At 42.1% G+C, this 15,208-nt stretch overlaps 1 protein-coding gene across 1 annotated transcript in view; it reads right to left on the bottom strand.

The window, feature by feature from the left end:
• Positions 1-6,091: 6,091 nt before the first annotated feature.
• The window catches only part of GPATCH2 (G-patch domain containing 2), a 202,166-nt gene continuing 193,049 nt past the window's right edge, over positions 6,092-15,208 (bottom strand). Inside the window, 2 exon segments of the mRNA XM_032634110.1 lie at positions 6,092-6,164; positions 6,981-7,150. Coding sequence (XP_032490001.1) covers positions 7,003-7,150 — 148 coding nt within the window. The 3' untranslated portion in view covers positions 6,092-6,164; positions 6,981-7,002.

The raw sequence follows: 15,208 nt of genomic DNA, 5'->3' as shown, positions 1-15,208 counted from the left end.
TTGTTTCCTCAACAGGCACGTCTGCATGCGCTCCAGCACAATCGGAGATATTGGCCCTGAAGAAAACCCCAGACACGGAAAAGTCATCTGCTGCCCCGGACCCGCCAAAGGCGATATATCCTGACCTGCAGTCTGATTTGCTTCTTCTAGATTCCCCACCTCCTTATCCTCCGGCCCTAAATCCCATGTCGCCCCTAGGACCCCCAGCTTCACAACCCTCCGCACCAGTAGGGCCACCTGTTATGGCGGAAAGGGGGGGTCCCTCGGCGGGCACCAGAAGCCGGAGGGCTGTTTCCCCGGATCCTACTGCTTTACCCCTTAGAGAATATGGCCCCCCCGATAACCACGGGAATAGGCCCCTTCAATACTGGCCCTTTTCCTCTGCAGATCTTTATAATTGGAAGATGCATAACCCTACTTTCTCTGAAAACCCACAGGCTCTTACTGCTCTAATAGAGTCTCTTGTCTTCTCCCACCAACCCACCTGGGATGATTGTCAACAGCTCCTCCAGACTCTCCTCACAACTGAGGAGAGGCAACGGGTTCTCCTGGAGGCTAGAAAGAATGTGTTAGGCGCCAATGGACAACCTACCCAGTTGCCTAATGAGATTGATGCCGGTTTTCCACTCGTCAGGCCGAATTGGGACTTTAATACCCTGGAAGGTAAGGAGCACCTGAAAATGTATCGCCAGGCTCTGGTGGCGGGTCTCCATGGAGCGGCCAGGCGCCCCACGAATTTGGCTAAGGTAAGAGAGGTAACTCAGGGGCCCCAGGAATCGCCAACCGTGTTCCTAGAACGCTTAATGGAGGCTTTTAGACGATTCACTCCTTATGATCCAACCTCTGAGGAACATAAGGCCACCATAGCAATGGCCTTTATTGACCAGGCGGCCCCTGATATTAGAAAGAAGTTACAAAGGCTGGATGGCCTACAAGGTTTCTCCCTTCAGGACTTAGTAAAAGAGGCAGATAAGGTATATAATAAGAGGGAGACAGAAGAAAAAAGAGAAGAAAGAAAGCAGAAGGAACAAGAGGCTCGTGAGGTAAGATGAGATAAGAGGCAAGAAAGACATTTGAGTAAGATACTGGCCACTGTAGTCAGAGGAGGAAACAGTAGAGACAGAAATAGACAGGAAGGGCGAACAACGGATAGAAGGCGGCCATTAGACAAGGACCAATGTGCCTACTGTAAAGAAAAAGGTCATTGGGCAAGAGAATGCCCTAAAAAAGGAACGGGGGAAGGATCACTAAGCCTTTTCATCTATACGTGGCCGAGAATAAAGGTATTGCAAAGGGAGTACTAACTCAGAAACTGGGCCCCTGGAATCGCCCGGTTGCGTACCTATCAAAGAAATTGGATCCTGTGGCAGCAGGATGGCCCGCCTGTTTAAAAATAATCGCCGCGGTGGCCGCTTTGGTCAAAGATGCTGACAAACTGACTTTGGGGCAGAACCTAACGATAACAGCCCCCCATGCATTAGAAAGTGTAATTCGCCAGCCACCCGACAGATGGCTAACAAATGCCAGGATGACTCATTACCAAGCCCTGCTGTTAAACTCAGATCGTATTAAGTTTACCTCAGCCACAGGACTCAACCCGGCCACCTTGCTACCCGACCCTGACCTGGAAAGCACTACCGTCATCCATGATTGTCAGGAAGTACTGGCTGCAGCACACGGTAACAGACCAGACTTGATGGATCAGCCCCTCCCCAACGCCGACGTTACCTGGTTTACTGACGGAAGCAGTTTCCTAGAGGAAGGTAAGCGTCGGGCGGGAGCAGCCGTGGTAGACGGGAAAGAGGTCATCTGGGCAGCCGCATTACCGCAAGGGACATCGGCCCAACGGGCTGAACTAATCGCCATGACTAGAGCATTGGAACTAGCAGAAAACAAAAAGGTAAACATCTATACGGACAGTAGATACGCATTTGCTACCGCCCATGTCCATGGGGCCATTTACCAACAAAGAGGGTTGCTCACCTCGGCGGACAAAGAAATTAAAAACAAAGAAGAAATAGTGGCACTGCTAGCTGCCCTCATGCTCCCCACTAAAGTCAGCATCATTCATTGCCCCGGACACCAGAAGGACAATACCCCGGTGACAAGAGGCAACAAATTGGCAGATAGGGTGGCACGAGAAGTGGCTCTACGGGAAATCATACTAGAACTATCAGATGAGAGTCCTGGGAAACCAAATGATAGGGGAACAATTACCCCAGCCATAACTAAAGGAACATTATCTCCTCAACAAGCAAAATCCATGCTACAACAGATTCACAGATGGACACACTTGGGAACCAAAAAGATGGTGTCCCTACTACACAAGACAGGTTATGATACCCCTGGACTAACTAAATTAGCTGAGCAGATTGCACGAGAGTGCATTCCATGCCAACAGGTAAACTCCCATAAAGGAAAACTTGAGGTCGGAAAAAGGCTCAGAGGAGACCGCCCAGGAGCCTATTGGGAGGTCGACTTCACTGAAATACGCCCTGGAAGGTACGGTAACAGGTATCTTCTAGTTTTTATAGATACCTTCTCAGGATGGGTAGAAGCTTTCCCGACGAAGAAGGAGACAGCTACTGTGGTGGCCAAAAAGATCTTAGAAGAAATCTTCCCCCGGTTCGGGGCACCAAAGGTAATAGGATCAGATAATGGTCCCGCCTTCGTCGCCCAGGTAAGTCAGGGTGTGGCCAAATACCTGGGGACTGATTGGAAATTACATTGTGCCTATAGACCCCAGAGTTCAAGACAGGTAGAGAGAATGAATAGAACTCTAAAAGAGACCCTAACTAAATTGTCCATAGAGACTGGCGGTACAGATTGGACGGTGCTCCTTCCCTTAGCCCTGTTCCGGGCTAGAAATACCCCCTCCCGCTATTATCTTACTCCATTTAAAATACTATACGGGGCCCCACCTCCTCTTTTTACGCTAAGGGAGAAATTAAGTCCTGACTGCCAGAATAACACTGACTTATATGCTAGGCTGTTGGGACTCCAGTTGGTCCAAAAGGAGGTGTGGTCCCAGCTGGCAGAGGCTTACCGACCAGGAACACCAGCAGAGGCTCATCCCTTCCAAGTCGGAGATTCCATGTACGTCCGTCGGCACCGAACCCAGACTCTAGAGCCTCGGTGGAAAGGACCATACATCGTCCTGCTCACCACCCCCACGGCTATAAAGGTAGATGGCATCGCTGCGTGGCTCCACGCTTCACACGTGAAGGCCGCACCAGCATCTGCAACATCGGAATGGCGAGCCCAAAAGACCAGCAACCCGCTCAAGCTCAAGCTTCTGCGATCATCAGATTTATAACTTTAACTCTGTTACCCCTACTGACTGTGAGTAATTTTAGTCCTCACCTGCCCCAGCATTTAACCTGGCAGGTAATTTCCCAAACTGGAGATGTAATATGGTCTGTTAGCCATACTGCTGCTCCTTGAACCTGGTGGCCAGACCTTTTCCCCGATGTTTGTAAATTAGCCATAGGAGCTCCCAATTGGGACACAGCACACTCCCATGATCGTCAAAACGCCCCATCCATACCCGGTCGGGCCGGCCAATACGGCTGCCAAAACTCGGGTACGCGACAGAAACTTAGCAACCCTACCTTTTATGTATGCCCGGGATTTCATCGCCATAGGTCCCTAAATTATCAATGTGGGGGAAAGGAACATTTTTATTGTAAAAGCTGGGGGTGTGAAACCACAGGAGACACCTATTGGAAGCCCACCTCTGGCTGGGACTTTATTAAGGTGACAGCCAATTATACACACCCAACCAACCCCTTAACTTATAGGCCTGAATGTACTAAATGGTGCCATCCCCTTAAGATCTCTTTTAGTGAACCAGGAAAAAAGGATAAAAACTGGATAAATGGCCATTCATGGGGAATCAGGTTTTATAAAGAAGGATATAATGATGGATTACTAATGACCATCAAACTAAAAATTGAAACCCCTACTCCAGTTCCTATAAGCCCCAACCCTGAGATAGGGCACTCTTCGCTACCTTTGGCCCCTCCCACAGCGTTACCAGAGATAAGAAACCAAACTTCTGAGCCAAAAGGAATAACAATCAAGCCCAAGACCCCCCCGGGACCGAATGCTCTCATTGGTCCAGGCGGCTTTTGAGGTTTTAAATGCCACAAACCCGGAGGCTACCAAATCATGTTGGCTTTGCTATGCTGCTCCTCCCCCTTATTATGATGCTATAGGATATAATTCTAATTATAATAATGTTAACACTCCAGATCAATGTCGATGGAAACAAGAAGGAAATAGTAAATTGACCCTGGCCTCAGTATTAGGAAACGGTACACGTGTAGGAACGCCCCCCTCGTCCCACCGACATCTTTGTGCCAATTTAAGCCTCCCACAGGGCTCAGGGTATCTCCTCCCTCCTCCGGATGGATGGTGGGCATGTAACACAGGATTGACCCCCTGCATTTCTTTAGAGGTCCTTAAAGCTTCAACCGATTTTTGTGTGTTAGTTCAGCTGGTCCCCAGACTCATTTATCATTCAGATTCATCCTTTCTAGATGAATATGAGGGCAGAGGAAGGTTTAAGAGGGAACCCATAACACTCACCCTGGCTGTACTCCTAGGACTAGGAATGGCAGCCGGGGTAGGAACGGGTACAACAGCCCTCATCCAACAACCCCACTATTATGATGCCTTAAGGCAAGCTGTAGATGTTGACCTCCGGGCATTAAAAAGTTCCATAACTCAGTTAAAAGAATCCCTCACCTCGCTTTCAGAGGTGGTAATGCAAAACAGGAGGGGATTAGATCTGCTGTTCCTTAAGGAGGGCGAACTATGTGCTGCACTAAAAGAAGAATGCTGTTTTTATATTGATCATTCTGGGGCTATTACCAAAACTATGGACAAACTTAGGGAGCGCCTGGACAAAAGACAACAGGAAAGGAAAAATCAAAAAGGATGGTTTCAATCGTGGTTTGATAAATCTCCCTGGCTTACTACTTTAGTTTCCACCTTGTTAGGGCCCCTCATTATTTTATTGTTGCTCTTAACTTTTGGACCATGCATTCTGAATCGCCTGATAGCCTTTATTAGAGAACGCATTAGTACGGTACAAGTTTTAATGCTAAGGCAACAATACCAAAACTCGCAAAAAGAAACTGAAATTCCATGATTGAAATTAGTTACAAAAAAAAGGGGGGGAATGTGGGGCCTTTAGGGACTTTCCACCCCCTCACTTGTTCCCGTAAACCAATTCTTCTCCCTATCGTGCGCCACTCCTTCTCCCTATCGAAACCAATTCTTCTCCCTATCGTGCGCCACTCCTTCTCCCTATCGAAACCAATTCTTGGAGTTTTTCAGTTGACGGGGACTTGCCAGACAGCGGGTAATTTTCCAGTTGCCCGTAACAGGTATACGCCCTAACCGCCACAATGAACAGACAACTATAACGGCCAGAAGGTGGGACAAAAGTTCCTAAGCCAATGAATTCAAAAGTCACCACATTTACCCAATCATTGTGAGAATATACCCGCCCTATGAGTAAATAAACCTATAAAAAGTATGTGATTCCGCTTTTAGGGGTTCCCCATCGGCCTCCTGCGTGAGGTTCAGGGAACCCCGGTGCATCGGCTCCTAATAAACCTCTTGCGTGTTGCAGCGGCTCTCGACTCTTGGCGGTTCTTGGGCGAGTTGAAATCCCTCGTAGACCGTTTGGGTCTAACAAACAGAAGATGAAAACTATTCTTTGGGGGCTTTTTTATTTAGACTGTTAGCAGTTTCCCTCTACCTACGACTTTACCAAATACAAAATGAATAGATTTTTTCTCCTAACAAATATCAATACGGCCACCCCCCCCCCAGTCTAATACACAGTTAGAACTTAATAAATACTAAATATGATTACAATAGTTTTAACTATTTTTTACTGACAAAAAGTATCTTTAACCTAAAAAAGCTGTGTTTAATTGAATTACAAACTGCAACAATGTATTGCTGATAACATCGGGAAGATGAAATTTTTTAATTCTAAAATGTCATAAGGCATTTCAGCATTATTTGACTCGTCTTTACAATGTCATTTTGGCTCTTTGAGTTAGCGCGCACGTTAGTGGGTCTTTAGGGAACAGACTACCTGAAATGTTGCAAAAGTATCTCTTCAGAAGAAAGAGCTCTTAGGCTGACTGTGGAAATAGAAAAAAAAAATCAATAATCAAATTTGAGAATCAAAAACACAAAACAGTCCACCAAACACTACACTGCAATCTTCATTCTGACAGGTTTAGTCTCTTTTTTCCAGTGCAACAGAGTGAGCAGTGGTTAGAAAAGGAAAAAGACAACGGGATATATACACACACACACACACACACACACACACACACACACACAATGTTTAACTAATGCAAATCAATAATTCACAGCCCAAATTGTGTTTTTAAATTTTCCAGGTAAGGACCAACAAACGGTAAATGGCATCATATCAGAAACTCTGGGATATTGCCTTAATCACCTTTAAATTCCTCCAAATGCCTACATTTAAAAAAGAAAATATATTTCTTTCACTGATTTACAAGGGCCCCTGTAAATTTAGATATAGTTTGGTCTGGGAATTGTAAATTTAGTCTCAGGTGGGCTCCAGATTCAGCCTGAAATGAATCTGCAGAGAGAGTCTGAGTGCTACAAATGCAGTGGCTCTAGGGGAAATTTGTTGGAGATCATTCTGAAAGTCAGCCCTGACTGAAAGATAAAAGACTCCTCCCCCTGCCAAAACAAAAACAAAAGCACAACCTCAACCCACGTTGTGTTCAAATGATTTTTCTTCCTCTCAGACACCACACTTTAATTTCATATTTCTCATACTTGCATTTCCTTCCACATTGTTGATTTTCAGAAAAGCAGTTGGGAGCCATTTAGAGTTCTGATTTTCTGTGTGTGACGTGAAATGGCAACACAGTCTGTCTTGGTGCGTTGAAGGAAGAAAGAGGAACAGGCTTTCTTACGTGTCTCCTTTGCCAGGCCCCGTCATAGAGAAGCAAAGGAGCTGTGTAGCTGAGCTTCTTCAGAAGGATGTAATGACAGCGTGGGTCCATGGGCGCGCAGGGGAGAGGCCACCTCGCACTGCCCGCGCGAGATGGATGATACTGACGGCGACTGAACACAGACATCCTGCCTGAATATGAACAACAGATTTGTCAGTGTGTGACAGGCTGACAGCCCCGCTCCCAGCTGCTTGTCCACTGCTGTTATATCAGTACCTTGTCTAAGTATTCAGCAAAGAGGCAATCTGCTTCCTCCTGGCGTGGGAGGCAGGTTGCCAGTTAAAAAATCAGTATTGGCTTCAGGCAGCAGTGCCTGAACGCATTGAAAATATGCAATCTAAACCCCTGTGTGCCCCTCAGGCAACACAGCACAGGGCTGGGAAGCTAAATCCTCCAGATTAGGTTTGTAAAACAAAGAAGAGAACTCAAAATGAGACCCATGCTGGCAAAACATCGTAATTTAGCCTCCGTAAGTGTCTCAGCGGACACTTCGTCGTGAAAGAAAAAAACGCCGGGCACTGAGTGAGGCTGAATTGAAAGTCTCCTCTGGTTCCTGCTTGTGCAATGTTATCTGGGGGGTAGTTGAAAGTGTGTCAGTGAAAATCTACCTTATAGCCCATAAAGCCCCCAAAGTTACTCATGAGGATTAAAAGTTCTCACCGACTGGTCAAACCATGTTGATATGATGGACAGTCAGTAATGAAATATTTAAGAATGTAAAAATTCTAGAAATATATTTACTAGACTTTCTATTAGTCATTGTAAAGACTATTAAGTGTACAAAAATGTTTACTATAGTTCTAAAATCTACAGAAATGGATCAGAAAAATTAGAAAGGAAGTTACTAAGGAATTGTACACATTATTTTTATGTCTAAGAGAAGGAATGAAATACATTATGTTAAAGGGAGAAAAGTAGGAGAAGCAATGAATTTCAGAGAAAATTGCCAATTTGCTCTGGATGCTACGGATGTATTGTTCTGAAATTAGAGCACCACTTAACTGCTTTGATGAAGTGCCACAGTACTGGGGTGGCTGTCTCCAATACTTTGTGTCTAAAAAGTGCGAACCCAACAGGACTTATGCCATAGTCTCTAATGGCTCCTTCGGAGCTGTTAGGACTGTCAAGCCATTAATAAGCAGTATTTAAGAGTCCCTAAAGACACATTTGCACAACAGTCCCCAAGGTCTTAGAGAAGGCTATTATAGTCTGTTGGATCAATAATTATCATCATTTCACTCAAGTCCACTGCGAAGTGAAGAACTGGCTGTGGGGTCTTCTGGCATACTTTCCTTGGGTCACCATATGGCGGTGTAGGTCTTGGTGAGTTTCCAATGGCTTTGCCCTTCAGCATCCCTGGAGGCCCAGGTCCTACCTCCCATCATATTCATTTGTTTTGCCATGTGTAAGACTCAGGAGATGCCAACATCCTTTTAAGTTCGAGGCACCCTTACCAAACACAATATTTAATTTGACTAAGAAAATTTATTTATTTATGTTCACAAAAAAAAAAGTAGTAATACAAGCTATGTTAGAAAGCATTCATAAACATTCAGGTAGAAGTGCTGTACATATTTTATTTTCTGCTAAAACTTAGCCCAAATATTTAGTTATATGTGACTAGTTGAATAAATTATTGTACATCTTTGCAAAGGAATGCTCTGTGGCCTCTAAAAATGGCATTTTAGGAGACGTAAGAAGATGTTTCTGATATTCTCAAGTGAAAAAAAGCAGCTTACAAAGCTATAAGGGAAGTTGTGATGGTTTAAAAAATTATGAACTATTAATTAGATAGGTAGCTAGATACAGATATATAGATATGGATGGATGGGTGCCTAGAAGGATACATACTACACTAAAAAAAAAATGGATGTAGAAAGTAAGATGTAGGAGATTTTTGGGTTTTTCTTTGTGCTTTTCTGTATTTCTGAAATTTTTCTCTGTGACAATGTGGTGCCTTTTCTATTAGGGGGAACAGGCTATTAAAATAAAAAGCTGTCGGGCTTCCCTGGTGGTGCAGTGGTTGAGAATCTGCCTGCCAATGCAGGGGACATGGTTTCGAGCCCTGGTCTGGGAAGATCCCACATGCCGTGGAGCAACTAGGCCCGTGAGCCACAACTACTGAGCCTGCACATCTGGAGCTTGTGCTCCACAACAAGAGAGGCCACGACAGTGAGAGGCCCGCGCACCGTGATGAAGAGGGGCCCCCGCTTGCCGCAACTGGAGAAAGCCCTCACACAGAAACGAAGACCCAACAGAGCCAAAAATAAATTAATTAATTAAATAAAAGAGAAGGGGAGAGTGTACAGGGTAGGAGAAAGACAGAGAACACTCAAGTTTTAATTTAAAAAATAAAAAATAAAAATAAAAATCTGTCAACAGTAGAGGTTCACATTTAAATGATGGAATTGCTACTCTTTTTTATTTCCTGTTAGATATTTGTGATAGGCATAATGTAATGCTATTAAACTTTATAACATGAAACATCACAGATTAAAAGCCTAAAATTGCCTTTTATTTTTGTTATTTATTGTATAATATATAAATATTTTCATAAGGACTCCAGATATATTACTAAAGATCAATTTTGATAATTATGTTAGGACAGTTTTTTTTGATCCCATTTCAATCCTCCAAGTTTTTTTCCTTTAAACCATCAAATTAATTGTAATTTAAAAACTATAGAGATTGGTTCAATATGGTGGAGTAGAAGGACGTGTGCTCACTCCCTCTTGCGAGAGCACCGGAATCAAAGATAACTGCTGAACAATCATCAACAGGAAGACACTGGAACCCACCAAAAAAGATACCCCACATCCAAAGACAAAGGAGAAGCCACAGTGAGACGGTGGGAGGGGCGCAGTCACAATAAAGTCAAATCCCATAACTGCTGGGTGGGTGACTCACAAACTGGAGAACACTTATAAGTCCACCCACTGGAGTGAAGGTTCTGAGCCACACATCATGCTTCCCATCCTGGGGGTCCGGCAACAGGAGGAAGAATTCCTAGAGAATTAGACATCGAAGTCTAGTGGGATTTGCTTGCAGGACTTCGACAGGACTGGAGGAAACAGAAGACTCCACTCTTGGAAGGCACACACAAAGTAGTGTGCAAATTGGGACCCAGGGGAAAGAGCAGTGACCCCATAGGAGACTGAACCAGACCTACCTGCTAGTGTTGGATGGTCTCCTTCAGAGGCAGGGGATGGCTGTGGCTCACCGTGGGGACAAGAACACTGGTAGAAGAAGTTCTGGCATGCATTCCTTGGCATGAGCCCTCCCAGAGTCCAGCGTTAGCCCCACCAAACAGCCAGGTAGGCTCCAGTGCTGGGTCACCTCATGCCAAACAACCAACAGGGAAGGAACCCAGCCCCGCCCATCAGCAGACAAGCGGATTAAAGTTTTACTGAGCTCTGCCCACCAGACCAACACCCATCTCTACCCACCACAAGTCCCTCCCATCAGGAAGCTTGCACAAGCCTCTTAGATAGCCTCATCCACCAGAGGGCAGACAGCAGAAGCAAGAAGAACTACAATTCTACAGCCTGTGGAAGGAAAACCACATTCACAGAAAGACAGACAAAATGAAAAGGCAGAGGACTTTGTACCAGATGAAGGAACAAGATGCAACCCCAGAAAAACAACTAAATGAAATGAGATAAGCAACCTTCCAGAAAAAGAATTCAGAATAATGATAATGAAGATGATCCAGGACCTAGGAAAAAGAATGGAGGCAAAGATGGAGAAGATGCAAGAAATGTTTAACAAAGACCTAGAAGAATTAAAGAACAAACAAACAGAGATGAACAATACAATAACTGAAATAAAAAATACACTGGAAGGAATCAATGGCATAATAACTGAGACAGAAGAACGGATAACTGACCTGGAAGACAGAATGGTGGAATTCACTGCCACAGAACAGAATAAAGAAAAAAGAATGAAAAGAAATGAAGACAGCCTAAGAGACCTCTGGGACAACATTTAACGCAAAAACATTCGCATTAGAGGGGTCCCAAAAGGAGAAGAGAGAGAGAAAGGACCCGAGAAAATATTTGAAGAGATGATAGTTGACAATTCCCTAACATGGGAAAGGAAATAGCTACCCAAGTCCAGGAAGCACAGAGACCCAGGCAGGATAAACCCAAGGAGAAACACATCGAAACACATAACAATCAAATTGACAAAAATTAAAGGCAAAGAAAATTGCTGAAAGCAACAAGGGGAAAATGACAAATAACATACCAGCCAGAAGAAATTTTGGAAATATCCAAAATTTAGAAGCAGCTCATGCAGCTCAATATCAAAAACACAAACAACCCAATACAAAACTGGGCAGAAGACCTAAACAGACATTTCTCCAAAGAAGATATACAGATTGCCAACAAACACATGAAAGAATGCTCAACATCATTAATCATTAGAGAAATGCAAATAAAAACTACATGAGATATCATCTCACACCAGTCAGAATGACCATCATCAAAAACTACAAACAATCCTGGAGAGGGTGTGGAGAAAAAGAAAGCCTCTTGAACTGTTTGTGGGAATGTAAGTTGATACAGCCACTATGGAGAACAGTGTGGAGGTTCCTTAAAAAACTAAAAGTAGAACTACCATATGACCCAGCAATCCCACTACTGGGCATATACCCTGAGAAAACCACAATTCAAAAGGAGTCATGTACGACAATGTTCATTGCAGCTCTATTTACAATAGCCAGGACATGGAAGCAACCTAAGTGTCCATTGACAGATGAATGGATAAAGAAGATGTGGTACATATATACAACGGAATATTACTCAGCCATAAAAAGAAATGAAATTGAGTTATTTGTAGTGAGGTGGATGTCAGAAAGAGAAAAACAAATACCGTATGCTAACACATATATATGGAATCTAAAAAAAATATGGTCATGAAGATCCAGGGACAAGACAGAAATAAAGCCACAGACATACTAGAGAATGGACTTGAGGACACGGGGAGGAGGAAGGGTAAGCTGGGACAAAGTGAGAGAGTGGCATGGACATATATACACTACCAAATGTAAAATAGATAGCTAGTGGGAAGCAGCTGCATAGCACAGGGAGATCAGCTCTTTGCTTTGTGACCACCTAGAGGGGTGGGACAGGGAGGGTGGGAGGGAGATGCAAGAGGGAGGGGATATGGGGATATGTGTATATGTATAGCTGATTCACTTTGTTATAAAGCAGAAACTAACACACCATTGTAAAGCAATTATACTCCAATAAAGAAAAAAAGAAATAAAACAAAACAAAAACTGAGACAGAAATATTCAGTTTGCAGTCTATTTGTCAATGGTGGCTTCAAGGGATTGAGCAATGCTTTTCCTCTTTGAAATCATTATACATTTATAGATTATATGCAGTAAAATATCTAGTATATATAGTGAAATAAAAATATATAATGTCGTTTATATAGAGAGAATAATATACATATATAGTTAAAGCTCTCATAACTGACTTTCCAGATTAACCAAGCCTCTGCATATTCTCTGTAAAACATTGACTGATGTCCCTACTCAGCTGAATCCTTAAAGTATATCCCAGTTTCTTTTAATAACTATTTCTGGCATTGCCATTTACTAATGTTTGGATTCATTTCTATTTTTTTCCAGTATGATTCTTTATGGGTTATGAGTACTATAAATTTACAGCCTGGTACCTAATGGTGTATTTTTTCTATGTGTTTGTATGTTAGAATGTGTAACCTATCTTCATAAGGTTAATTCCAATATGTAATTCTTTAGACAGGGAGTAACGTTATCTTACGTGTCTGCTTCTATGTGTGTTTCCTGAGCTATCTTGGGTATATAGCACTCCCTAAATAACAATGATTATAAGGAGTTTAGAAGACACTCACCACCTAGAAAATTTTCTCAGATTTATGGAAGTAAGTTTCTTTGGCCATCAATGTGAAAACTCAGTTGAATAAAATGGACCCACAATGTAGCTTCACTTCATTCATTGCTCTTGGAGAATTATCAAACCAGGCAACATCTACTTTAACTTATGTAATCATATCACCATGCCATTTTCTCTGGAAATCTGATCTCTATAAGAGGTGTCATAAATCTATTTATCTAAGCTTAGGGATTTGTAGAATAACAGGCCATTCGATGGTATAGTCTGGGAAGATCTTCTAAGGAAGATGTTGAAGCTGATGAATGAGAAAGAGGCAGCCATGTGACAACACAGGAGGTGGAGCTGTCCTTTATTTATATTAGTCTCTTCAGTCACATTAAAACTTCCCACTGGGGTGCATGTATCTTTTTGAATTACAGTTTTCTCTGGATTCTGGGAGTGGAATTGCTTGGCCATACAGTAGCTCTATTTTTAGTTTTTTTAAGGAACCTCCATACTGTTTTCCATAGTGGCTGCACCAGTTTACATTCCCACCCACAGTGGGTTTCCTTTTCTTCACACTCTCTCAAGCTTTTGTTATTTGTAGACTTTTTGATGATGGCCATTCTGACCATTGGAAGTGACACCTCATTGTAGTTTTGTTTTGCATTTCTCTAGTAATTAGTGATGTTGAGCATCTTTCCATGTGCCCACTGGCCACCTGTGTATCTTCTTTGGAGAAATGTCTACTTAGGTCTTCTGTCCATGTCTTGATTGGGTTGTTGTTGTGTTTTGTTTTGTTTGTTTATTTTTGTTACTGAGTTATATGAGCTGTTTGTATATTTTGGAAATTAAACCCTTTTCTGTACACCAGAAACTAACACAACATTGTAAATCAACTGTATGTAAATTAAAAAAAAACCCAAAAGGTAGCAACAATATCCCAAACTTATCTCGTGTATATCCACAGTAATTAGCCCAATCTCCTACAATTCCATCTCATTTCCATGGCCCATGTTTTATCATTATGCTATTTTTACTAGTGGTATATTCATTGCTTATCTCCCAGTTTATCAACTTAGATAGTATCTACTAACTAGCCATGAGGAAAGTGAGGAAATTAACATTTTTCTACTCCCCAAGTGTTGTTTTCTTATTATTACTATTTTCATTGTCAAGATTTATAACGTTTATTTTTTCTTCAGTAATTATTATTAGACCTTCTAAGTTTTGTCTGCAGGTTGATTTAAAATTGAAAACAAGAAGCAGCTTTTAAAATACTGTAGTTATATGAATGTTTTGAATTTTAGAATCAACTGGTATAGATGGAACCATTTAGAAGAGATGAAATCATGCAGCCCTACCTCATGTAAACTTCACTAAGGCAAATCTTTCAGTGTAGATTCTATTTTAATCTTTCTGACTCCATCCCTCCCTTCCCTATTTTCATATCCCATGATGTAACCTTTCATAGATTCTTTTTCAACCTACAGGACAACTTACTCAAGTAAATTTTTTTCCTTTAGGGTTCAAAAGAGTTTTGTTCATTTCAGGTTCACAGATGGTGTGCTTTCTGAACTCTGGCATGCTTGAAAATGTCTTTCTTTTGCTTTTACTTTTGTCTGATGGTTTTATTCGCTGGAAGAACTTTCGATTCAAAACTTTTCCTCTAATAACATTGAAAACACTACCCTAGTGTTTCCTAGCATTCATTACCTCTTATGAAAAGTCTGATGTCTCTTTGATTTATGTTCCTTTGTAGACAATATGTTCCACTCGTATACCTCCCTCACCCCTTCAAAAAGAGTTTTCTTCTGTATTTGTCTTGCTTGGCACTCAGTGAATTCTCTCTATGTGAAGATTTATATTGTTAACTTATTGTTTTTCAGTTCAGGTGAATTTTCTTTCTCTTATTTCTTGGATTTTCTCACCCTTCCATTGCCTCAATTCTCTCCCCTTGGAACTCTTAGCAAATTAAGTTTAATGTGAACCTAGTCTCAACAAATGTTTATTGAGTGGATGAATCAATGTTTTGTTGTCATCCAATAAAATAACAGATATTATCATAAGGTGGCCCCAAACAATGAAATTAACATTTTGAATTGTTTGCTGTCTATAATAATGTCATTTCTAAAGACAAAATAAAATAATTATTTTTTGTTTATGCCACATATTCTTTTGAGATGTCATTTTAATTTAGGATTATCCTATTTGTCAAAACTTCAGTGTTATGAAATCCCAGCCAGCTGGTAGGAATTAACCCTGCAATATGCACATTAAATATACAGTTGGAATTATCATATAGCATTTCTTTTTTTTCTTTTG

This window comes from Phocoena sinus, chromosome 1, assembly GCF_008692025.1.
Source record: "Phocoena sinus isolate mPhoSin1 chromosome 1, mPhoSin1.pri, whole genome shotgun sequence".
Lineage (NCBI taxonomy): Eukaryota > Metazoa > Chordata > Mammalia > Artiodactyla > Phocoenidae > Phocoena > Phocoena sinus.
Note: the sequence above shows the minus strand (reverse complement) of the source record. Positions and strands in the feature narration are given on the sequence as shown.